The 26,735-nt window shown below is 27.9% G+C and overlaps 3 protein-coding genes across 3 annotated transcripts; all 3 read left to right on the top strand.

The window, feature by feature from the left end:
• Positions 1-5,543: 5,543 nt before the first annotated feature.
• Positions 5,544-9,604, top strand: LOC125816031 (GDSL esterase/lipase At5g03980-like). Its single transcript, XM_049495625.1, has 5 exons — positions 5,544-5,832; positions 5,939-6,145; positions 8,728-8,876; positions 8,969-9,242; positions 9,387-9,604. Exons 1-5 carry the CDS (start codon positions 5,544-5,546, stop codon positions 9,602-9,604), a joined length of 1,137 nt encoding a protein of 378 aa, XP_049351582.1.
• A 7,188-nt stretch (positions 9,605-16,792) lies between these two features.
• Positions 16,793-18,263, top strand: LOC125816743 (acetylajmalan esterase-like). The gene is made up of 5 exons (XM_049496365.1): positions 16,793-17,084; positions 17,159-17,359; positions 17,449-17,597; positions 17,676-17,949; positions 18,043-18,263. The coding sequence occupies exons 1-5, from the start codon at positions 16,793-16,795 to the stop codon at positions 18,261-18,263; spliced, it is 1,137 nt and encodes a 378-aa protein (XP_049352322.1).
• A 6,136-nt stretch (positions 18,264-24,399) lies between these two features.
• Positions 24,400-26,344, top strand: LOC125816029 (GDSL esterase/lipase At5g03980-like). Its single transcript, XM_049495623.1, has 5 exons — positions 24,400-24,703; positions 24,774-24,980; positions 25,065-25,213; positions 25,284-25,557; positions 25,703-26,344. The coding sequence occupies exons 1-5, from the start codon at positions 24,400-24,402 to the stop codon at positions 25,918-25,920; spliced, it is 1,152 nt and encodes a 383-aa protein (XP_049351580.1). The 3' UTR covers positions 25,921-26,344.
• Positions 26,345-26,735: the final 391 nt, after the last annotated feature.

Genomic DNA, 26,735 nt, shown 5'->3' with positions numbered 1-26,735 from the left:
ATCCCGCATATATCCCGTGCACAACGTTATGAATCCCGCTATATGGAATGTATCAAACGCTATGTATCCCGCATGTATTCCGTGCACAACGCTATGTATCCCGCTATGTGAAATGTATCAAACATAATGTATCCTGTGCATAACGCTACGTATCCCGCTATGTGGAATGTATCAAACCTAATGTATCCCGTGCACAACACTATGTATCCCGCAAACATCATTTTTAAGGGATTTTTGGTAAATAAAAAACTAGAAGGGATATGATATTATTTAGTACTTATATTATGTTATATAGGACAGGTACAAATGATTTTGATGGGCCAAAGGCCCAAAACTGAAATTAGGCCCAAGTATTGGTCCAGACAGACAGAAAAAAATCAAACTTGGGCCCAAGTCTCTTTCCCTCTTTGCTTTCGTTGTGTTCATTTACTTATCAATATCTGCTACTTAATCTTAATGTTTTAAAAATTCAAAGTCTCCAAGAGACACCCATTTTGAATTAATTACTTAACTAAACTATTCAACTCTTACTTGACCTAATAAATAAATAAATAAATAAGTTTACAATATACTTCATTTGGATAATATTTTAATATTTTTTCTTTTTTCTCTTAAAATGGTCCTAACTATAAAAATTGTTCAATTCAAGTTAATTTAAAATATTTTAGCCAAATAATTAATTGTTGGATAACCGCGTATTAGCAGGCATTTCAGATGCTTTCAAACCCTTCCTGAAATGCTAATAAGAACCCCGAGCCCCTTTTAAGTTTTCATTAGATTTCTGTTTTAGTCTTTTGAAAACAATAGTTTTCTTGATTTTTCTTAAAAATTAAGTGGCGACTCTAAAATCAGTCTAAAATATATTTTTCTAATAAAACAATGCCTATAATCACTCCTTTATTTTGAATTTAAATGTTTCCTCTCTCCAGTTAATGATTTAAAGTTAATCAAGAGCTAGTTTTTCATTTATTTTTTTCTTTCTAGTTCTTTTTTTTTTACAAGAAAATCATGTGAATATTGGGGTAATTTTTCATACACAAAGACAAGCGTTTTACTGTTAGAGAGATGGTTAGAATGTAAACTCAATAAATCACCCATACATGGACATGACAAAACAAACATGGAGAAAATTAGGACAACAACGAATCATAAAAAGTGTCACTTATATATATGGGTATGTATCATATGTTTGTTATGTATGTGCAATACTATTTTATAACTAAATCATTGTTTATCATATTCATACTTTTTTTTTGTATATGATGCATAGCTACGTCAAATTATACGGGCATGATACATAAATACTAATTTATACTAAATGTATCGATCTCAAACCAAACAACTTATGGGAAACAATTACATGTTTAATGTATTCCGTAACAATACAATACTTATCAATTTAAACGAGATACATAAATAGTAATGTATCATGCACTAATATTTTAGATATGATACGTAAATTTGAATTTATACTAAATGTATTAATTACATAGCAATTACCACACAGTAATGTATCAATCTCAAATCTAACATCTTATGGGCAACAATTACTTATTTAAAGTATCTAGTGTAGATACAATACTTATCAATTTAAATGAGATGTATAAAAAGTAATGTATCATGCACTAATTTTTAAGATATGATACGTAAATTCGAATTTATACTAAATGTATCAATTGCATAGCAATTATCACAGTAATGTATCGATCTCAAATCTAACATCTTATGAGCAACAATTATTTATTTAATGTATCTAGTATAAATACAATATTTATCAATTTAAACAAGATACATAAATAGTAAAATGCTAAGTAGCAAAGATATTCGTAATGTATCTTCTCAAAAATTTTGAATTGAAAGGATCTTCAATAAACTAGGAGAAAAATTTTGAATCTCAAAATTTTCAACAATTTTGAATCAAAATTGAAAGGATCTTCGATGAACTGGAGAAGAAAAAATCTTGAATCTCAATTTTTTTAACAATCTTGAATCAAAATTGAAAGGATCTTCGATGAACTTGAAGATTCAAAAGAAAATCGTTTGTCCAACAACAATTCCATCACTTTTGTATCCTTCATAACTCACCTCGCTTACCCAAAATTTTGACAAAAGTTTTTTAATCAAATCTGAAAGGTTTCTTCGTTGATGGGGGGAACAATTTGAAATTTTGAATTTCTTCATTCTGATACGATTTGTCTCTGTATGATTGATAGTAAGAAGAAACGTAAACGTAGTTTATGGGATATAATTAATTTTCAGATTTTATTCCCTTTTTAGCGCAATAGAAAGATTCTTCTTGTATTAGAATTAATGTATACGGATGGTGACTTATGTATCCGAAAGGTACAAATTTTAAGGAATTATTGTAATTGGAAAAAGAGTAAGGATATGATGTAATTTACTCTTTATACTATGAAATTTGTGTAAGTTATTTTTTTTTTAAAAAAAAACATTTTTTTAAAACACCACCCCCGGCACACCCCCACCTCCCACAACCTCCCCCCCCCCCCCCCCCCAAAAAAAAAAATAAATTAAAAACTTCATTTTTAAAAAAAAAAGAAAAGAAATTGTCAACCCTACCCTCCTCCCACCCCCACGGGACACCTACTACCCACACCCAAAAAATTTCCAAAAATAAAAAATAAAAATTTCCCCCACCCATCCTTCCAACACCCCCACCCCCACCCCTCAATTTTTTATTTTTTATTTTCAAAAACAAATACTGCAATTAGGGATTTTTATTATTATAGGTGAGTGATATATGTATATATATGGATTCTCATGTTTATCCATTTTGTCCATATTTTTATGAGCTTAAATAGGTTGGAGTCCATATTTACCTATTTAAAAAAATATGAGTGATCCATTTAATTTAATATGAGATAAATTGATTCATTTCACTTATATGAGCTGAAATTGCCACTCCTACCCCCCACATATTTAAATAAATATGATTATCAATACATTATACAAAATAAATAATTAGATAAACAAATTTCCCAACTAAAAAATTGATTTGAAAAACTAGTCAAAAGAAGAATTAATAAAAAGTGAAAGGGAAGAAATACAAAAAAAAAAGAAAAAAGAGAAGGTGAGGAGAAAAGGAGAAGAGAAATGAAGTTGAGAAAGGTAGGATCCACATATTATTCAATTAAAAAAGTAATTTTTCACATAACTTTTGGGCAGCGGTATGGATTTGACAAGTTATTTTTTGGGTAGAGTTATTTTTTTGGATTATAATTTTTTGGCAGTATTTTGAAAGATAGATTAGTGGTTTAGAAATTAATTCTAGGTGGTTTAACGACATTTTAGATGATTTTTTTTTTTTATATACCGCAATATTCTTGTCACGAAAATACCCCAAAAATAAGATCATGTCAATTCGTGTCAAATATATTTTCTGAAGTTGTTATAGTCTATTAATAGCCATCCCCTTACAATATTCTGTTTTCTCGTCACTCGATCGCATGGGAATTCAATTACGATTTAAATTAATTAATTACAATGTTTTAAAACTTTAAAAAAGACGTGGTGGCGTGTAATGTAACGCTGACTTAATTCTATGATTACCCCACATGCCCAAAGAAATATGATTATAAGTAGGGATATACAAGTCAAATTGTAAAGTCAAACTGAACCGACGAATCAAATCAAATCAAAAAAAGAAATCGATTTGTGGTTTGGTTTGGTTGGTTTGGCGATTGAAAAAAAAAACCGACCATTCTTGATTTGGTTTGGTATTAAAAGAAAAAAAGTCAATCGAACCCAAACCAAACCGACATAATATATATATATATATATATATATATATATATATAAATTTATTTTATTTATAGATAAAGAAATATTATTTGTAATCTACTTTGTTAATATATTTTTAGTTAGTTTATAGTTTTCAATGTTCATGTATTTTATTTCAAATTTGGGCTTGTAAAATTTTGTAAATATTATAGATATAATTTTATTTTATTTATAGATAAAAAATATTATTTATAATCTACTTGTTAATATATTTTTAGTTAGTTTATAGTTTTCAATGTTTATATATTTTATTTCAAATTTGGGCTTGTAAAATTTGTAAATATTTTATTTTGTATTAAGATCCGAAGTTACAATTATATTGTTATAGTTTTTCAAATTCGAAGTTAACAATTAACTTTGTAAATATTTTGTTTTGTATTTAGTTTGACTGTATCCTTTAATCTTATTAATTTAACATAATGAACGTTGATATTTAAAAAAATAATAATTTGTACTCATGTGAATTTTACCGTCTTTACGAAAATTTCTATTCATTTAACATTTCTTAAGTTTAGCTTATCACACAAGTAAGTGGAAATATATTTGATCTCTTTTTCAAACACCGTATAGTTGTAAAAAACCGAAAAAACTGACTAAAACCAAAACCAATTTTGAATGGTTTGATTTGGTTTTTAGATTTAATAAACCAACATAATTAATTTAATTTTTTTTTAATGAAAAACCAAACCAAACCGACCTATGTACACCCCTAATTATAAGTAAATAAATTATACAAACGGGATCATTAAGCAAATAGTTGATTGGATTTGCCATTTATATTTTTCTTAATTAATATACATTGATTATATACCTTTATGTTTAATTAATTTTTGTGGTTAGGTAAATGACTATTTATATTCATTAATGATCTTAATTTACATCCAAATGACTAATTAAGTTGATTAATTCTTGATTTAGATCTATATATTTTAGCAAGTAAACTCGCCAGCAAATCGTTAGCCTTCCTCTATAATGGGTAGAAGTGTGGATAAATCGACATTAAATATAGGATTATCGTTATACATTATCTCTATTTTAGTAGTCCTAACTATCGATTTCAATAGGGTGTTCGTGCCAATCCATTCACAAGGGTACCTTCCTTTCGAATTGAGAGAAGCAATATATTAATATTGCCGTGCAACCCATCCGTCGATATTATAATTTTTCAATAATTTAACGTACAAATTGTCACGCTAGGAAATCTGATACTCTCTTCTTCCAAATTTATTGTGACACCGTTTGATTTGATACAAAATTAAATAAATAAATAAAAAGACTTTTGAAATTTGTGATTTAAAAGACTTTTGAAATTTGTATGGTTATAAATTATTTCATTAAGAGTGAAGAGAGAATTTTAAAAGTTAAATTATTTCCTACTATGCAAATGTGATATTCATCTTTTAGAAACAGACTAAAAAAATTGTGTCTAATAGAGGGTGTAAATTATTTTAAAAGAAAAAAAAAAGAGAGGAAAGAATTAATACGAAGTCAAGATGTTGACTTCTTATTAAAAATACAGTCAGTATTCATCGTGTATAGTGCAACACTTTTAAATTGCTAGCGAGTTTGGTAGCGAAGGAACAATAGTATGCATAAAAAAAATATGATTCTCAAAATCAATAGGAGAATAACAATGAATAGTTTTTAAAAAATACTAATATTATAATAATCCAGATTGAAGGCTTATAAATTAAAGCTGAAGTTTGGGTGTTTCATTTTTCATAATTAGTAAAAAAAGGTGAATGGCGTTGGCAATAAGAGTAATATTTTATGTCATACTTCTTTGTTTGTTGATTTTTCAACAGAAAAGTGATGCAGAAGAATTAATAAAACTTGAAAAACCAAGATTGAGAAATTGCAAATTTGATAGCATATATCAGTTTGGTGACTCAATTTCTGATACCGGCAATTGCATGAGAGAGAGTTTTTGTAAAGCTCATAGTAAATGTGGAAAACTTCCTTATGGAATTAATTTTTATCAGAATGCATCAGGACGTTGTTCCAATGGCATGCTCATGATTGATTTCATAGGTATGTATATATGCATAATGCTTTCGAAACAAAAATATTTGTTCGTAAAAAAATATGACCAGTTTATTTCATAATCATTTAAATTTGTTTCATGATATTGTGACAGCATTGGAATCGGGTCTTCCGCTCCTAAATCCATACAAGGATCGAAGTGCAAATTTCAGACATGGTGTGAATTTTGCAGTTGCAGGGGCTACTGCTTTATCCAATGAAATAATGGCAGATAAGAAGATTTTAAATAAAGTTACCAATAGTTCATTGAGTGTGCAACTTGATTGGTTTTCTTCCCATTTTGAAACCACCTGCTCCACTGGTAATTAATTGATTTTGTTAAATATTAGTATAAACTAGGGGTAAAGAGGCAAATACATCCCTTAATTTTACAATTCAGAACAAATATTTTCTTCCTTAAGAAAATGGTGCATTCATACATTGTTGTCTAAATAGATGAAGAATTGTGTTTATTAGATAAGAAAACGTCATCATATACCATCCAACTTTGTCATTTAGAGCAGATATATACACTCATAACAAACATATACATCTCTATAGTTACAAAAGTGTCTGACATATATTCTTACCATTACAAAAAAATGATTCACATATACTTTAACGGAAGTGAAAAATGATTTTTTTATTTTTTAAAAAATTCATCTAGGACTAGGAGTATATTGTTGTTGAGAAAGTAAAATAATATACCCATACATGAATTTTTTTACTAGCAAAGTTCAAGGTTATGTTTAATGCTTTTTACACATGAATTATTTTTCGACTTCTTTGATTATCGTTATTTGAGTTTCATTCTTATTTTTTTATGTTATTTTTTGGTGGAAAAATAAGAAAATAAAAAAAAGAAGTGTGAATGAAAAAAAGAGAAAAAAAAAATTAAACTACTTTATTGCGGCTATATTGCAATTTAGTTTTTATATTTATAAAAAAAATCTAGGGCATGTATGATTAATTTACAAGAAAAGTTGTGAAAAAAAATTAAATTTGGTCATCAAAATAATAAATCTAAATTAATCGTTGAAACAAAAAATTAAAAAAAAAATTATATGTGAGAATGATCAAATATACCCTTATATAGATTTTCTTTTAATAAAAAACTTTAAAAATATTTTAGAGAAAACAGGTATATGTGAGTCATTTGTGTAACAATATATATATATATGAGTAATTTCCCTGAATAGTCACCCATGTTTGGGAAATTATTTTGGAATATCACTTATGTTTGTTTTAGGACTACAATATCACCCAACTTTATCTTTTTTCCTCAAAATATACTTACACAAAAAAAACATTATATCTTTCCTAATAGGATGCCATGTCACATTATTCCTTTTTCATTATTAACATTTTTTTTAAAAAAAATTAGACAACCCATATTACCTAGTAAAATAAAATTACATAGCCCAAAATTTTTTACCTTAGTTCTAGGGGATTAGGCGGCAAATCCAAATATGAGCTCCTCCGATTCTTCAAGAAAATATGTGGCTTCCTCCGATTTTTCAAGCGAGATAATGTTTTATATGGGCACTAATGGGCAATGGCACCTTTTTGTTGAGTCCAGAGCCAAAAGTGCAACTTTTTTCTTTAAAAAACAAAAACGGCACATCAAAAAAAAAATAACCAAAAGGGCAAAATCGCTCTTGACGGAGCGATTTTGTTCTGACAAAAATTGACGCCGCTCTGCTAAAAGAAATAAAAATCGCTGCCAATTTTCTCAAAAAAATATTTTTCTTTAAAATTGCTGCTATAACAGCGTTTTTATATTTAAAAAAATAATAATTAAAATAGCAGCGATTTTGTTTAAAAAATTATTTTTTTTAAAAAAAATCCTACCCTTGAAGAGAATTTAATAAAAAAATTAAAAAAAATTAAAATTGAAGCCAGCGATTTTCATAAAAAGCTTTTTTTTAAAAAATCTTTACCCTTTCAGCGATTTAAATGAAAATTAAAACTGAAAATCGCTGCTTCGGCAGTGATTTTTTCTTTTAAAAACTTGTTTTTTTTTTAAATGGCTGCCGCTGAAAATTTATGTAATTTAAAACTTGTTCTTTATGTTTTTTTTTAATTCCTTAACAACAGTGATTTTACTTTTTTTTTTTTTAATAAAAGCGCTACTATTTGCAGCGATTTTCATTTCTTTTAACGGAACGACGTCATTTTTTGTCAGAAGAAAATCGATCCGTCAGGAGGGATTTTTTCCTTTTGGTTATTTTTTTTTTTTGAAGGAAAAAAATGACCCTTTTAGCTTCGGACTCCCTTTTTGTTGATATTTTAATTCATTAGAGTAATAAGGTAACCATATTGTCAAACTACAAATGATATAATATTTTTAAAGAATAATAAAAAATGTTAATAATAAAAAAGGAATAATGTGACATGGCATCCTATTAGGAGAGAGATAATTTTTTTTTTGTGTCAAGTATATTTTGAGGAAAAGAGGTAAAGTTGGGTGATATTGTGGTCATAAAACAAGCATAAGTGATATTCTTAGGTAATTTCCCAAACATGGGTGACTATCTAGGGAAATTACTCATATATATATATATATATATATATGAGCACTTTCATAATGGGGATTATAATAAGTCTAAAAGACAAAGTTGAGGATATATCAAATCGTTTTTTCTATTTTTATTGGGTCAGGTCTAGGTGCATAGAAAAATGGAGGGAGTAAAAAAAATTTGTTTATTTTTTTTAATTCATCTGTTAACGAGAAAGGTATATATACACCATTTGTAGACACAGATGATATATATGCCCAATTTGTTAAATAAGAGTATACATACACTACTTTTTAACGAGATATATCTGCTCTAATCATAAAGTTGACGAGTATATTAGTGGCAAGTTAAATTGACATTGACGTTTTCTTGATGTTGCTGGTAGATTGCCGAGAAAAATTAAAAAAGTCACTTTTCCTGGTTGGAGAAATCGGAGGAAATGAATTTAATTTTGGCTTATCGCAAGGTAAAACCATCGAAGAATTGCGAAAAATAGTGCCAGAAGTTGTTCAGACCATCATTCATGCTGTTAAAGTGAGGTTTTGAGCTTAAATTTTCAACAACACTATGATTATACACTTATATTTGTCTAATTTTATTTCCTAATGATCAATTGTTATTTTCAGAGGGTCATTGATTTTGGAGCAACTCGAATTATAGTTCCAGGCAATTTTCCAATTGGTTGTATGTCGGGTATGTTAACGCAATTCATGACTAATAAAACAACAGCGTACGACGAATATCATTGCTTGAAAGATTTAAATAATTTTGCAATCTTTTACAACAATCATTTACGACAAGCCATTGATGAATTGAAGAAAAAGTATCCAAACATTACACTCATTTATGGTGACTACTACAATGCCTATATGTGGCTTCTACAAAATGCCATAAGACTTGGTAAGTGTTACAACGTTGTTTGTTTTTCCTATTTTAGAGGTCAAATTACCCCCCACCCCACATACACATCTATTTATAAAGAGAGATAGAAGTGACAAAAATCATATGAATTTAAGAGTTTTCTCGATTGAAATATATTTTCAGGATTCGATAAAAACTTTCTACCAAAAGCATGTTGTGGAACAGGAGGCGACTATAATTATAACATACATAAAAGATGTGGATCTCAAGGAGTTCAAGTGTGTACTAACCCAAATACTTACATCAATTGGGATGGAGTTCATTTGACACAAAAAGCATATAAATGGTTGACAAATTGGTTAATTGATGACATGTTATCCAAATTAAACTGTGATGTTTAAATTCAATAATTATAGTACAAATAACAAATAAATCATCTGTAAATCTCATTTTCTATCTATTTATTTGTAACATATATTACTATTCTCTGCACATGATGACTAATTGTTGAGTCTTTGAATGAGCTCTACAATTCTTCGATATATTAGATTATAGCTAAATTAACATTGATTGATGACAACTGACTTAAATTAAGATGCTAACTTTATGATTTTGTTTCTTCTTTCCTTGGCAAAATTGATCAATCAAAATGTATATTGATTGAGAATTTTACATCTTAACCAATATTTTTTGAAAATGTTAAGTGCTTTTGAGAAAATTTATTTTAAAAAATAAGTTCTTTAAAAATTACGATAATGACTTCATAATAGTGAAAAGTAAATTTCAAAATTTGAATTTCAAGCTCTTTGTCTCTCCTTATATCTGAATCAAAATACCCCCAACGGCCCAACCCATACCCTTTGACCCCCCGATCCCCTGCTCTCCACACAAGCCCGCCTACTTAATGTTTTTTGCGATAGTATGTTTTTGTTTACTTATCAAATATGTGAAATTTAAAAAATAAATCACTTATTTTAAGATATATTACTTTACGATAAAACTTTTTTTTAACAAAAACACCCTCAAGAGTCAAGTACCAACTTTTTCCAAAGTCCAGGTGACCCAAATGCTTCCTCTGAATAGGCTTAATGCAGTGCGAATTCAAATTAATTGTATTTCAATATGAATATCAGACATCAGACGAAATTTTTTTAAAAAAAATTGCTTCACCAAAGCTTCTTTTTTTTTATAAAAAAAATTTCGTCTCAAATTTAGTGGTTTAATTTAAAATGTGAACTTTGAAAACCTAAAAAGTTTTATTTTACCATTTTACTTTCATTTGAGGATATTTTTTGTGGCTTGGAAAGAAAAAGAACATCCCTTTTGCGCGTTTTTCATTTCATTGTTATGATATGTAGCCAACTGCAAAACAATTAATTTTTTTTATTAGATAACTTACTCACACTTTACTCTGTAATTAATATATTTAATAACCTTATTATTGTTTTGAATAATAATTTTTTAATATCTGAATATTAAATTGGTGCATTGGTGAGAGTGTTTCTCTCTTAACCAGAGGTCTCAGGTTCGAGCCCTGGGTATGGAGAAAATCCTGTTGGGAGCGCCACCCCTGAATGGGCCCTGCAGAGCGCGATCCAAATTTAGTCGAAGCTCCAATGTGGGCTCTGGACACTAGGTAAGAAATCAAAAAAAAAAAAAAACATATAGCAAAAACCTAAAAATTGTAGAATTCTTACTTTTTAATGAATTTTATATTCTACATATTTTCAATATTTGTTCTTTGACATAATTGTCTTCCCAATATCAGTTGAATTTTCATGGATTAGTCAAATATCATTTTCTCTAAAAAACAATTTATATGTGAATATAAAATATTCAATTTGATATCGTATTATTCATTCTTAATGGGGCAATAACCGAAAGATTTCCTTGCTCTTCATGTTACCGTCCATAAAATGCCTAAATATGTTGTAATAAATTTTTTATGCGATAGATATCAGCCCTCGTACTCTCAAATGTGTATTGTAATTACCGTACTTTGCAGATACGCCTAAAAATGCCATAATAAGGACTTGTTGCTCTCTGCCAACTGAACCTCCCTTTCAAACATTACACATTTATTTTGTTGTTTTCCTAGCATGATATTAGAAGCTAATATCTTCATTTTAAAATAATTAAATTGTTAGAACTATTTCAGATCCTTTAAGAAAAGAAGATTAGGATATAAGTTAAATATTATTTTATATTTTTATTCTTATTAATTATTATCAAATTAATCTTTAGAATAATTAAATGTTAATCATAATAATTAATTCTAATCATCACGTAAAAAATAATTCAAAGGAATTAAAGTTTCTTGAACTTATCACATAGAAAATCTCAATGAAGGGTAAAAATGAAAGAATATTCTAGAAGTAATTTTGAAAATTGAACAATCAAATTAATATAAAATATGAAAAATGTCTCAATAATTCAATTATTTTGAAATGGAGGAGTGATATATTCTACTTCATGTAAAGAGAATATATCATATATTCTCTTATTATATAAGAGGGAGTTTATGATGGGACATTGTAATGTCCAATCATACATCCCTATATAATATATAATATATAATATAATAAATCATTTTTTCTACTATATAATATATATTTATTTTTCTACTATAAGGGAGTTTATATAATATATAATATATAATAATATAATATAATAAATCATTTACAAATGACTTAAAATATTTAATATTTAAAAGATATATAATAAAATAGGTTGACTCTCAAAATTTTATCCGGGTCACATATATTGGGACAGAAAAAATAACATATATCATTTCAAAATTACCAAAAAAGTATTATAAATAATAATAATTAACAACTTAAAATATCTGAAAGACATTTTAAAAGGGTTAATTTTGTAAGTTTATTCATATCACATAAATTAGGACAAAGTGACCATCAATGTAAGTTATTTGAAAGTTACATAAAAATATTATAAATCACAATAATTAATAACTTAGAACATTTTTAAAAAAAATGCAAATTTGGATGACTCTCCAAATTTCATTTGTGTCACATAGATTGAGACAACAAAAATAACACATATTGCGTCCATTTTAATTTATTTGTCTTAATTTTTTTTATATTTAAAAATTGCGTAAAAATACTATAAATCATGATAATTGACAACATAAAATATTTCAAAAATAAATACATATAAAAAAATTTGATTAATTCTTGAAATTAATCTATCGTTAAAAATTATGTATAAAATACAATAAATCGTGATTTTGACCACTTAAAATATTTATTAAAAAAACAGAAAAAAAAATTGACTGATTCTTAAAATTAATCTATCAATGTCACATAAAATGAGACAAAAGTAGTAATATGTATTGTTTAATGTGAAATTATTGAAAACAACGTAAAATGTATTATAAATGTTAACAATTAACAACATTTGATTGAATCTTGAAATTTTATCAATGCTACATACATTGAGACAAGTGGAGTAATATATATTAAGTATTTAAAAATTACGTACAACCATATTGCTTTCTGTACGCTTCGAATTATCGTGGTCATTTTTTAGGCTGATACAAGTTTTGTACTTTTTTTTTAATATTATAAATCGCAATAATTAATAATTTAAAATATTTTAAAAAATTAGTTGGTTTCGGCAATTTTATTTATACTATATAAAATGGGACAAAGGAAGCAACATATATCATTTACAAATGACTTAAAAAGCATTAAAAATTACAATAATTACCAATTTAAAATATTTAAAAGCTATATAATAAAATAGGTTCACTCTCATAATTCTTTCAGGCTCACATATATTAGGACAGAAAAAATAACACATATCATTTTAAAATTACCAAAAAAGTGTTATAAATAATAATAATTAACAACTTAAAATATCTGAAAGACATTTTAAAAGGGTTAATTTTATAATTTTATCCATATCACATAAATTAGGACAAAGTGACCAGTAATGTTGGTTATTTGAAAGTTACATCAAAATATTATAAATCACAATAATTAATAACTTAAAACATTTTTTAAAAAAAAATTAAAATTTGGATGACTCTCCAAATTTTATTTGTGTGACATAAATTGAGACAACAAAAATAACATATATTAGGTCCATTTTAATTTATTTGTCTTATTTTTTTTGGGGTTTTTTATATTTAAAAAATGCGTAAAAATACTATAAATCATGATAATTGACAACATAAAATATGTTTTGAAAAAAAATACAAAAAATTCCACTCATTCTTTAAGTGAATCTATCGTAAAAATACTATAAATCATGATAATTGACAACATAAAATATTTCAAAAAATTTGTATGTGGATAGTCTTATTGTGCCTTGAATAGCGTCAAATAAAGTACAAGTTTGTGATAAAAAAACTTATTCCTTTATCCACGCAAACAATCGCTTCAAAATCTCCTTTATTAGCCCCAAAACATACCATTTATATTATTGGGCCCGTGCCCGTGCATAGCACGGGCAACATTACCTAGTATTATTATAAGTGGAAAACTCCAAAATGAAAAATTAAATTACCATTTTATCCCTACACTAAATATAAATTTAATCAAATATCTTAATAAATAATAATATTTTAAACTTAATAAATAATAATATTTAATTATAATAAAGATAACATTAAAAGTCTAGCAATTATAGTTTTAAAATATAAAATTTATTAATAATTATATGCATTGAAATAGATGGTTCATCTACCAGTAGTTATTAGAGAAGCAAATTTCCTCAATATTAATTAGAATACAACCTTTTCACATTCCAACATTTATTAGTTTGATTGAAGCTTCTACCTGTTATATTGTTCATCTATCAATACTTATTATAGCATATTATCTTAATATGTAGCATATACAATGTTTTCTTAACAAAATATTTTCTTGTGTAATTTTTGTTTATTCTTTTTCTTAGTTTTTTTTGTACTTGCAATGTATAAATCTCATAACAATGACTATACGTAGCTGTTGTTTGGAAGTTGAAAAGAACATTGTATCATAGTTTAAGTCTTTTCGTCTCCAACAATAAAACTTTTGATATTCTTTTGTTACCTAACTTAATTGATAATGAATGATCTATCTATTCCATTAAATTATGCTCAATGATCAACTTATATAAATGAATTCATAAATCAAGACTATGTACAACTCTCTCCATTAGGGGAGGCAGTAGAGGAAAGATTTTAACGAGTAAGTTCATTTTTTAGCTTTGTTATTTTCTGGTTCGTAAAAATATATTATTCTTGTTTATATGATATTTTATGAGTTTTAAGTTTTATAAATTATCAATGTTTTTTATATTCATGTTTATGAGTTAAAATCAAACTGATGTATTGACATAGAAGTGTTAGAGATTGACCTTTGGTCCTCTTATATGTCATACCTTTATCATTAGCTTTAAGTCTTTGCTTAGCTTGAAGTTGTTTGAAACTTTAATTTTTGATACCTTAAATTTGTTGAAATTGGTAAAAAAAAATGTGGATAAATGAAAAAGAATAGGTATTCATATATAATATTTTGGTGATATTTGTTTATTAATGTTCTCCTAATTATATAATTATAAGTTGATGAATGAAACTACTCTAACCATTGAAATCGGTAATCAAAACAACAAATGGAATATACATCAAGAACATTACTTATGAAAGGGTATCATATAATATATCAATACATTAAATGTTGCTCAAAATATAATTCATTATACATTTTACCTATCTAGATAAATTTAGTTGTTGAATTTTGTAGTTTCAAATAATATTTAATCATCTAATATTGTTCAACGAAGAAGTCATTTGAATATAAACTGACTATTCATCTATTTTAGCTTGTACTTTTTCAATTTATTCTATTATTTATTACAATGTATTTTTAATATGATTTATTTTGTATGAACTACTTGTATGGAACACACGTGCGAAGCACGTGTCCAGAAACTAATATATATATAAATCATGTATTATATATGAATAAATATAAGAAAAGAGACACAATTATTTAAATAGTTATGCCCCTTAAAAATTATAAAAGGGTTCTCATAGGAGAAATCAAACTTTTTTTCTCTAAAAAGTTCAAAAGAGTAGAAATTCTTCTCCTTCTTTCTTCTCCAATTCCTGTAAAGTTCCAGCGGAAATTTTTGTGAAAGTTTCTTCTCTGAAAAGCGAACAATGGTAATAAATATGTGATTACATATTGTGACTTTATATGGTGTACTTCATTTCTGTATGTGATTACACTTTTTAACTAGTGAAACAAATTCAATGATCTTGCAAATTAAGTGTTTGATTAGATTCATTAGCTCTCATAACCAAAAACGCAAAAGTAATTCAATACAAATTCATAAAAGATAAAATATTATAAATTATTGAATAAAACATTAACGTAAGCTATCAAACAAAGTTATAATAAAAGGGAAAATCCCACAAAAAGAAACAGATACGATCGAAATACTAGAAAATATTTGTAATGATTGTGATTATTAGTTGTTAATTAAGGAATTAAGTAGTTAAAGTAGTTTTTCTTTGGACATAATGAATGGAGGAAAAAACTAGGAGAAAATTGAGTTGTTCATCAAAGATAAAGTCAATTTGGAATCATCTTCATTATGAACATTCAAAATTCCGCTAAACAAGCTAGTTTTATTTACATTCGATAAATTGCTATATTATTTTCTTTGATTCATTCCGTCATAATTATCTGATTAGTCATTAGTCAATTCAATTCACGTATAATGAAGTTACAAATTCAATTGGGGCTATTTTAGGGTAAACACTAACACTATAGTCAACTGGGAAAATAATTGCTTTTATTTTATTATCAGACATGTATGCCCATATTGCACATCACATGGGAATAAATTAAGATTTTAATTAATTAATTACACTGTTTAAAAACACATGGTGGCGTGTAATGTAACGCTGTCTCATGTGCTATGTGATGATCAATAAATTATACAAGCGAAATTGTTACCTAATGTATAGTTAATTGGATTTAAGGGGTTAAATTTTTCTTCATAGATATACATTGGTTATATATTACTCCCTCCGGTTAGTAAACTAAACTAAACTTGTTCATTAAACTAATTTGGAATGTCCAACAATACTTGTTCAGTTATGAAAATTAAGAGATAATTTATCATTTTGTAACACCAAGCAATTTGATATTGTTTTGACTTAGCACAAATATTAAGAAAAAAAAGAAAAACTTCATAAATTTATGGTCTAAAGTATCCTTAACCGCTTAGATAGTTATAAATTATTTCACTAAAGCTAAAAGTGAGATTTAAAGTTAAGTTATGAGTTATGACATTATTTTTTGAAGGAATTAAAAAAAAGTATGATGAATAAAGGGAACTATTTTATAAGAAGAAAAAAAGAGAGGAAATAATACAGACAAGTTAAGTGCTTATTAAATATATATAACTAATCGCGTGAATTATCATGTAATACTTTAAAATTGTTATCCTGATAATTTAATAATATCTTGCTAGCTGGCACTAATAATATTGCTGTTTTTATTGTTATTAATCTAGATTGCTTGCTTATAAAGCTGTGATTTGGGTGTTTAAAATTTCCATAATCAATAAAAATGGCGTTGACAGTTGGCATAATCTTTCATGTGATAGTGATTCTTTGTTTGTTGATTTTTCAACAGAAAAGTGATGCAGAAGAATTAATCAAGCTTGAAAAACCAAGATTGAGAAATTGCAAAATTGATAGAATATATCAATTTGGTGATTCAATTTCTGATACTGGCAATTGCAAGAGAGAGCCTCTTTGTCAATCTCATTCTGATTGTGGAAGTCATCCTTATGGAATGAATTTTTATCAGAGCGCAACGGGACGTTGTTCTGATGGCATGATCATGATTGATTTCATAGGTATGTTCGAAATAGATACATTCATTCGTCAAAAATTTGTATGACAGGTTATTTTTTCATGATTATTGTGACAGCATTGGAATCGGGTCTTCCGCTTCTAAATCCTTACAAGGATCAAAGTGCAAATTTCAGACATGGTGTGAATTTCGCAGTAGCAGGGTGTACTGGTATATCAGCTGAAATTATGGCGGAAAACAAGATTTTTAATACAGCATTTACCAATAGTTCATTAACTGTGCAACTTGATTGGATGTCTTCACATTTTCAAACCACTGGTAATTAATTAATTAATTTAGCTCTCTAGCTAATTATAAAACTGATTAATTAATTTCAATGACGCGCGTTTTATTAATTTTGCTGGTAGATTGTCCAAAAAAATTGAAGAAATCACTTTTCCTAGTTGGAGAAATAGGAGGAAATGAATTCAATTATGGTTTATTACAAGGTAAAACCATCGAAGAGTTGCGAAGAATGGTGCCAGTTGTTGTTCAAACTATCATCCATGGTGTTAAAGTGAGGTTTTGGTATGAACTTTTGATTTTTATTTATCTAATTTTTTTTTCTAATGATCGATTGTTATTTTCATTTCAGAGGGTCATCGATTTTGGGGCTACTCGAATTATAGTTCCAGGCAATTTTCCTATTGGTTGTGTCCCAATTTTTCTAACGCGATTCATGATTGACAACTCAAATGCTTACGACGACTATCATTGTTTGAAAGATTTAAATAGTTTATCAATCTTTTTCAACAATCATTTGCAACAAGCTATTGATGAAATGAAGAAAAAACATCCGAACATTACACTCATTTATGGTGACTACTACAATGCCTATATGTGGTTACTACAAAATGCAGTGACATTTGGTAAGTTCTAAAAGAATGTCGTTTCTTTTTTCAATTTTTGAGGTCAAAAGTCATATGTAATTAAGAATTTTCTTGATTGAAATATATTTTCAGGATTCGATAAAAACTCTCTACAGAAAGCATGTTGTGGAACAGGAGGAGGAGATTATAATTATAACATACGTAAAAGATGTGGGTTTCCAGGAGTTGAAGTGTGTGCTAACCCGAACACTTATATCAATTGGGATGGAATTCATATGACACAAGAAGCATATAAATATTTGGCAAGATGGCTAATTGATGACATGTTGCCCCAATTGAACTGTCATGATTAAGTTCAAATTTTAATTTCGATGTATACTGCTTTCTTCTCTTACACGTGATTTTTTTTTTAATTGACTATTTATAAATTGCATAATCTTCGTTCAAGCCAACCGAAAATATAACTCCATAATTTTTTGATAATTATTGTACAAATAACAACATAAATCATCGATAAATATTCTATTTATTATCTGTCTGTAACATATTTTATTAGTCTCTCTGCACATGATGGCTAATTGTTGCTTTGAATAAGTTCTACAATTTTTATATACATTAGGTGGCGGCTAAATTAACACTAATTGATGACATCTAGCGTAAATTGAAATGTCAAATTTAGCGATGAACCAAACACTTGATAAAAAATAATTCATATATTATTAGTCTCTACGTTATTAATCTTAATGCTAAACGACCCCTTAATATTATTTTTGTGATAATGCATTTTTGCTTACTTTTCAAATATGAGAAATTAAACAAATACAGTAAATCAATTATCTTATGAAATTCTTATTACGAAAAAAAGGCATTTTGTTTCTACCAAACGCCTCATCGTCAAGTACCAACTTTTTCCAAAGTCCAGGTGGCCCAAATGCTTCACCTAAAACTTTTTTAAAAAAAATCTTGGGAAAAGGACATTATTCATTAATTTTGTGATTTAAAGTTTGATATATTTTTTAGTATAAAAATAAAAATGGCTCACATATATTTATATTATCATAAATATGTAAGTCACATTTGTAACAAGAGATATATCAGCTCTAAGTGATAAAATTAAAAGGTTTATCATAAAGTTGAAGGCTTATAAACCTCAATAAGTTACATTTTACCCTTTTTCTTTTATTTGAGGATGTTCTTTGTGGCTAGTTAAAAAAGAAAGGTACTTTTAATTTAATTTATCACGATCAGACAGAAGACCTGATAAATCTGTCGAAAATATCTCCGAAAATTCACTCACCACTGGAATAGACTCAATCATAGGAGTCTCAATACTAGTATCTCAAATATTGTGCGCCAAGTAAGCCAAACATCTTCTCTCTACCAAGTTCTTGACAAACATCATGCACTTTAAAATTATTAACATAAAAAAAATACGATTATAAAAATTTACTAATTCAAGAGGAAAAATGGGTGTTTGGTTGAGAAAAGAGAGGAAGAAAGTTTGCAACGAGGGGAGGAAAGTTGCACAATTATAAATTTATTATTAAATAAGTCTAAAGGTGTTATGACTTTCCTACAGATCTAACTCATTCAAATTTTCAGATCCAATAAGAAACCATTTTTTAAAAGAAACAAATAGACCTAATAAACTGAATCTGAATAATTTCGCTTAATTTAATTACACTATATATATGGTATTGATATCATTAAGACTGATAATTTTGCTTAACTGATATATACTAAATCAGTATATACATCTACTGTATTGATATCATTAAAGTTTCTTGCTCAGAAATTACTTATTAGTCAATGATACTATAAGAGTATACATATATTTTTGTGGTATGATTAAGGTTGAGAAATTTCTTGTTATGCATTTTTGTGTTTAATTTATGTCTCATAATTAATATACAGCGCTGGAACGTGGTCTTCCTATTCTTAATCCGTCCATGGAAGAAAATGCAAATTTTAGTCATGGTGCGAATTTCGCTGTATCAGGGGCTACTGCTTTATCATACACAAATAGTACATTAAGTGTGCAACTTCAATGGATGTTTTCTCATTACAAATCCATTTGCTTTCCTGGTAAGGAATTCATTAATTGGTGTAGTTTAATTAGTCTCTAAGCTTGTAGAATATTTATATTGATATTTTTCTACAATTCTTGCTTGATAGATTGCCCAAAATATTTGGAAAATTCACTTTTCCTAGTGGGAGAAATAGGAGGTGATGACATCATTTATGACTTTAAGCAAGGTGAAATCACTGACGTGTGCGAAAAATTAAAGTTGATTTGTTGGAGGTATAAAAAATATCTTAGATATTTAGTAGAATTTTCTAGAATTTTGTAGAGTGAAAAATCTAGAGATTCTAGATAATTAGATATTTATAGTAAAATATAGAAATATCTAGGTTTTTGTTACATAGTTAGAAGATAAGGATATCTAGATTATTCTTGTAGAACTATCTAGAATAATTTCTAGAAGCATCCCTATATAAGTATAAATAGGGGTGGCATTAGGAATTTGTAAATAACCCAACTCAAATCCAAAACAAAGACAATTCAAGAGTCTTCTTCCATAAACAAGTTCTCCTTTCTAGCTTCCTCTTCTTTAGTTGAATCTTCCGATCTTAGTTAATGATCTTGGACGAGCAGAAGGTTAAATTCAGTGATATTAAATTCTCGCGTGAGGAGCGGATAATTTTATTAGTTGATAGCATATAAATACACACCACTTAAAAAGAAAAGGCAATTGGGTGCTTCTAGTTTATTAAAAAAAAATGGGAAAAGGGTCAAATATGCCCTTAGACTATGTGAAAAGAATAAAAATGTCCTCCGTTTATAGTTTGGTTCAAAAATGTCCTTACCGTCAATACTTTAGTTCAAAAACGTCCTTAAACTATGTGAAAGGAATAAAAATGCCCTCTATTTGTAGTTTGCTCCAAAAATACCCTTGCCGTCAATACTTTGGTAAAAAAATGCCCTTAGTGTTATTTAATGGGTCAAAAATGCTCATTTTCATCTTTTAACACATTCTTTTTCTAATAATGTTATTTAAAATTAGCAAATGTTTATCTTACTTCAATTCAGAAAAAAAATAAAAAATGAAAATATCTTTTTTTATTATCATTATTTTTTTATCGCTATATAAATATAAATTATGATGGATATACTATGATCTTATATATATATGACATATATTATCTGTCAAAAGGGTACATGGCGTTATTCTATTTTAATTGATAAAATGAGATTAAGAAGAAAAAAAAATTTCCTACATTTTTATTTGTTAAAGTGATTTTAGAAGAAAGAAAACAAGAATAGTGTTCTTTAATAATATTTTAATTAGGAATAAGATGTATTTAAAAAGAAAAAAATATATATTTATTGGGAAAAGGGCATTTTTGACCCATCTTGTAACTATAGGGGCATTTCTGGACCAAAGTATTGACTGCAAGGACATTTTTGAACCAAAGTATTGACGGTAAGGATATTTTTTAGCCAAACTATAAATGAAGGACATTTTTGTTCTTTTTACATAGTTTAAGAACATTTTTTATCCTTTTCCCAAAAAAAATTAACAATCTCAAACAAGAAGAGTATTATACTTTTGTCTTTTTCTTTTTTTAAAATATTTTTGCGGCAAGGAAAGAAGAGAAAAATCAATTGCCCGTTTTAGTTACGTAATTTATTTTTTTACAATATCAAACAAGTAGAGTATTATTATTTTTTAAATCTTTTTCTTTATTTGAGAATATTTTTGCGTCTAGAAAAGAAAAGAAAAACCAATTGCGGCTTTTAATCTCTCTTTTGTTTGTATGGGTCACGTATGTACGAGACAACAACAGCATTAATTAATTTCATTCCTATTTAAGAATACGTTTTCTTGTAATCAAGTGTCATGTAAGAAGACTAAGGAGAAAGATATCAAAATTGATACAAACATTTAACATGTCATGCAAGAAAGGCTTAACCCTGGTGGCCCCCTAAATTTGGCACGATCTTTCACTTAAACATCTTAACTAGGTTTTGTTCATTTTAGACACCTCATGTCATGCCCAACTGTGTCAATTTGACACTTTCTGTTGAGATGGCATAGCAAGTGTGATACATTCACTAGACGCGCGTGAGAGCCTCATTTTACCAAATTTTAATTATTTTTTTCTTCTTCTTCTTCCCCATTTTTTGGCTACCATTTTCCAAGCTTAAACTCCTTCCATGGTGAAATAAATTTGACGATGTCACAAACAAAAAGTGAATTCTAGCGCCCATAAATTTTAAGCTTAAATACTTTCACTTATTTTGTTGTCCTCTTCCTCAAAATAATTTGAGAAAATCAACATAAATTTCAAGAAGAAAAAAACACTCAAAAATGGCAAGAAATCATATTTTCAATTATCAAATCCTACATTTGGTGGGGGAGGGTCGGGGGTGGTGGTGGGTGGAGAAGAAAATTTGAGTGAGAGAGAAGGGTTGGGGTTTGAGGTGGAGGTGGGTAGTAGAGAAGACAATCTGGGGGTGGTGTGGGTATAATTTTCTTTTTATTAAAAGTGTTTTTTTAAAAAAATTATTTAGTTAAAGAAATGCCACATGTCAATGAGTCATTGGTAGTTTTTTTCCTACTCAAGATTCATCATTTGATAAATTTTTTTATATATATATATGCCATGTGTCTTTATTTAATTCGTCACTTTGACACATCATCAACGAGTGTTTTACACACACCTTACAAATTTGGCAGATTGTCGAAAAAGTGTCAAATTGACATAGTTGGACGTGACATGAGGTGTCTAAAATGAACAAAGCCTAATTAAGATGTTTAAGTGAAAGATCGTGCCAAGTTTAGCGGGCCACCAATGGGTTAGCCCTGCGAGAAAACTAAGGAGAAACATCTCAAAATAGATACAAACATTTAACAAGTCATGCAAGAAGACCAAGGAGAAGCATATCAAAATACATACAAACATTTAACATGGTTTCGTTAATTTGTGTGGTTCAATCAACAACAACAACAATAATAATAAAAATAACAATAAAAAAATAATAACAACAACATAAAAAATAATAACATTAATAATAATAATAATAATAAAAAACAACAATAATAATAATAAAAATAACAATAATAATAGTAATAAAAAAAAAAAAAATAATAATAATAATAATAAAAAAAAAAACAACAATAATAATAATAATAATAATAATAATTATTATTATTATTATTAACTCCAGTTACTAGATTGCCCAAAATATTTGGTAAAGCCATATTTCAAACTTGGAGATGACTTCATTTATGGTTTAAAGCAAGGTAAAACCATGGACGAGTTACGAATTTTCTTATCGAGGGCAGTCAATCTTATAATTTATATATGAAACTTATAATTTTAATAGTTTAGGTATGAAACTAAAAAAATGCATGATTTAAATGTGTTTTTTTTTTACCCTTTTATCTCTTTTTCATATTACAACTTCCACTTTTTTGTACTAATGTAGTCATGTAAGTAAAATAATTATTTTACATTACTAGGATATACAAATTGAAAGAGAATAGGTCTTATGGTATACTGGCATTAAATTAGCTAGTTCTCAACAAGTACGTCTCACTTAAATAAGCAGAATCAATTACTGATGCATGAATCATTTTCTGAGGTACACAAAAGGTAACGATTGTTGTTCGATCGACTTGCTATATTTAGCTGAGATTTTTTTTTTTAATGTCATGTACGTGGTCCTGCCATTCTTATCCTCCTCTCTATTGAGAGTGTCAAAAGAATATAAAAAATCGATCGAATCTAATTGATTTATGTTGTTTTTTCAATACAATCGTAAACTTTTATCCAAGTGTATAATTTCCCGAACAATTGTGATGATTATTTTAATTTATGAAAAAAATTGAAAAATTTCCGAATCAAACCGAATAACCATATGTAAATATATTTTGTAAATTAACAATATGTTAAATTTAATATATAAATATGTTTTATAACATTTTTTCAAATATAAATATAACCTAGGTCTGTGGTGACTAGACGACTTTGGGACTTTGCTCTTTAATTAGCTTTTACTTAATGAGTTTAAAATTAAAAGACACTGTAATAGATACTCTATCAAACAATACAACAAACCCTATACAAACACTCCTATTAAATATTTAAGATCAAACAATACGACAATAAAGTTTTACATTCTTGTCTTCTTGGTGAAGAATTAAAGTGTTTCTTCAAGAATATATTTACGAAAGAAATATTTTAATAGTACTATATTTTGAAGTGATATTTAAAAAGTAAAAAAAATTTGAAAATTAACCAACCGATATGATTGGAATGATTTTAAAAAATCTAATTTTGATTATATATTATATAATACCCAAAAAATTGAGATGGTATATTTTTTTTAAAAATAACCGACCGAACCATAGCATTGACACCCCTACTCTCTATATAACCAACCACAAATATTCTACTAATCGTAAGAATTCAGATTGGATCATGGCATTGACAATTAGAGTTGTAGTAGTGCTTCATCTCTTGATAATAATAATAATGAGTTTGTTGCTTCTTCAAGCTGACGCACAAAAAATATTAATAAAGCTTGAAGAAGGAAAAATGAAAAAGTGCGGAATTAATAGAATTTATCAGTTTGGTGATTCACTTTCGGATACCGGAAACTGCCTGAGAGAGACGTATTGTAGAGCTCGTTCTGGGTGTAGATTCCCTCCATATGGAATGAATTTTTACCAGAAAGCAGTAACGGGGCGTTGTTCTAATGGATTGCTCATGATTGATTTCATCGGTACGTATATATATATATTTACGTACGTTGAATCCACAACTAATTATGTCTCTGATAATATAATATACAGCGCTGGAATGTGGTCTTCCTCTCCTAAATCCGTCCTTAGAAGAAAATGCAGATTTTAGTCATGGTGCAAATTTCGCTGTATCAGGGGCTACTGCTTTATCAGTCGAATCCTTAGCAAAGAAGAAAATTCATATGTCATACACAAATAGTACATTAAGTGTGCAACTTCAATGGATGTCTTCTCATTTCAATTCAGTTTGCTCTACGGGTAAGGAATTATATATATTATAGTATATAATATAAGCTATTAATTATTTACATTGATGTTTTTTCTACTTAATTTTGTTGCTAGATTGTCCAAAATATTTGGAAAAGTCACTTTTCCTAGTTGGAGAAATAGGAGGAGATGAACTCACTTATGGCTTAAATCAAGGTAAAACTATGGAAGAGTTGCGAAGAATGGTGCCTGATATTGTTCATGCCATCATTCGTGGTGTTAGAGTAAGTATATATACATCGTTGTTATGTTTTGATCTCTTGAAATTTGTTTACTAACTATGACTTTTTTCAGAGAGTCATAAGTTTTGGAGCTACTCGAATTGTAGTTCCAGGTAATATTCCAGCGGGTTGTAACCCGGTTATCCTGACGATATTTGATTCCAGACCCTCAACCACATACGATGAGTATGGTTGCGTGAAAGAGTGGAACAATTTTATGATGTATTACAACAATTATTTGAAACGAGGAATTCACATGTTGAAGAGAGAGTATCCAAACATTTCAATCATTTACGGTGACTACTACAATGCATATCTCTGGCTTCGACAAAATGTTGTTGCTCTTGGTAACTGCTAAAATCTCTCTTTCATATACAAGTTGGGTTGGGCCAACCACATGGCCCAACTTATTTTAATGGCTCTACGGACGATTAGATAAAGTGAAGAAAATCATGCAAATTACTAACTCTTTTTATTAAAATAAATTTTCAGGATTCGACAAAAATTTTGTACTGAAACCATGTTGTGGAATAGGCAGAGACTACAATTATAGAGAAGATATGAAATGTGGTGATCCAGGAGTCGAAGCGTGTGCAGACCCGAATATTTACATAAGTTGGGATGGACTTCATTTAACACAAAGGGCATACAGTTGGTTAACAAAATGGCTAATCGATGACATAATACCACAATTAAACTGCCCTGTTTAAATTCAATCTTTTAATTTATTTTTGGAGAAAAAAAAACTTATATTGTTGGGTGGCAATTAAAAAATGATAGGGATTTAATTTGTTGGATCTTGCACTATTTGTCATGAACAAGATATTGGATTATGTGGGGCTCCCTGATAGTAATGTGGTAGATGTATCTTTATGTCATATGGGATAATCTTTTATATTCTGGTCATGTATTTGTTTCTCAAATTAGTTATACTTTGTGTCTTTCTACATTTACGAGATACTGATAAAGTTTGCGTACAATCTATCTTCCTCAGACTTTATTTTGTAAAATTTCACTGGCTATGTTAATGTTTGTTATACTTGTGTCAATGTTAATAAGTGAATGTTTTGGCTGGTAAATGTATGTATGCAAGTTTATGTGGTTCAAGATTATAAGCACTTTGGTTTTATTGTATGGAAGAGCTATTGTCCAACCAACTGCTCCATATATGTTGTAGTGAGAGAGGGGAAGAAACGAGAGGAGAAAGACGAATGATATTAATTTTTTTTTTATAATGAAGTATAGTTATAAAAGACAACTTTTTTAAAATATAATTATATATAATAAATACACAATACATATTATTATAACAAGTATTGTTCTGTTTTCTGTATTTCTCCATCACGCGAAATTAATATTGGTGGCCACATGCTTAATTAATTGGATTGTGTCCCCTGGGTACACTCCCAAGGTGTACTAATTTTAACCACCTACCCCCCCCCCCCCACCCCAAAAAAAAAAATCTCTTTTCTTATCAATAAAATAAAATGTTTCTTTGATATTAATCTATATGAATTCTTCCAAA

Source organism: Solanum verrucosum, unplaced genomic scaffold (genome assembly GCF_900185275.1).
Source record: "Solanum verrucosum unplaced genomic scaffold, falcon-dt-bn FXZP01000261.1, whole genome shotgun sequence".
NCBI lineage: Eukaryota > Viridiplantae > Streptophyta > Magnoliopsida > Solanales > Solanaceae > Solanum > Solanum verrucosum.
This window is presented reverse-complemented; position numbering and strand designations above follow the sequence as displayed.

Coding starts and splice junctions, on each gene's coding strand:
- LOC125816031 (XM_049495625.1), top strand. CDS start 5,544: ATGGCGTTGGCAATAAGAGTAATATTTTATGTCATACTTCTTTGTTTG. Junction 5,833..5,938: donor GCTCATGATTGATTTCATAG/GTATGTATATAT, acceptor ATATTGTGACAG/CATTGGAATCGGGTCTTCCG. Junction 6,146..8,727: donor TGAAACCACCTGCTCCACTG/GTAATTAATTGA, acceptor TGTTGCTGGTAG/ATTGCCGAGAAAAATTAAAA.
- LOC125816743 (XM_049496365.1), top strand. CDS start 16,793: ATGGCGTTGACAGTTGGCATAATCTTTCATGTGATAGTGATTCTTTGT. Junction 17,360..17,448: donor TTCACATTTTCAAACCACTG/GTAATTAATTAA, acceptor TTTTGCTGGTAG/ATTGTCCAAAAAAATTGAAG. Junction 17,950..18,042: donor ACAAAATGCAGTGACATTTG/GTAAGTTCTAAA, acceptor ATATATTTTCAG/GATTCGATAAAAACTCTCTA.
- LOC125816029 (XM_049495623.1), top strand. CDS start 24,400: ATGGCATTGACAATTAGAGTTGTAGTAGTGCTTCATCTCTTGATAATA. Junction 24,704..24,773: donor GCTCATGATTGATTTCATCG/GTACGTATATAT, acceptor TATAATATACAG/CGCTGGAATGTGGTCTTCCT. Junction 25,214..25,283: donor CCATCATTCGTGGTGTTAGA/GTAAGTATATAT, acceptor GACTTTTTTCAG/AGAGTCATAAGTTTTGGAGC.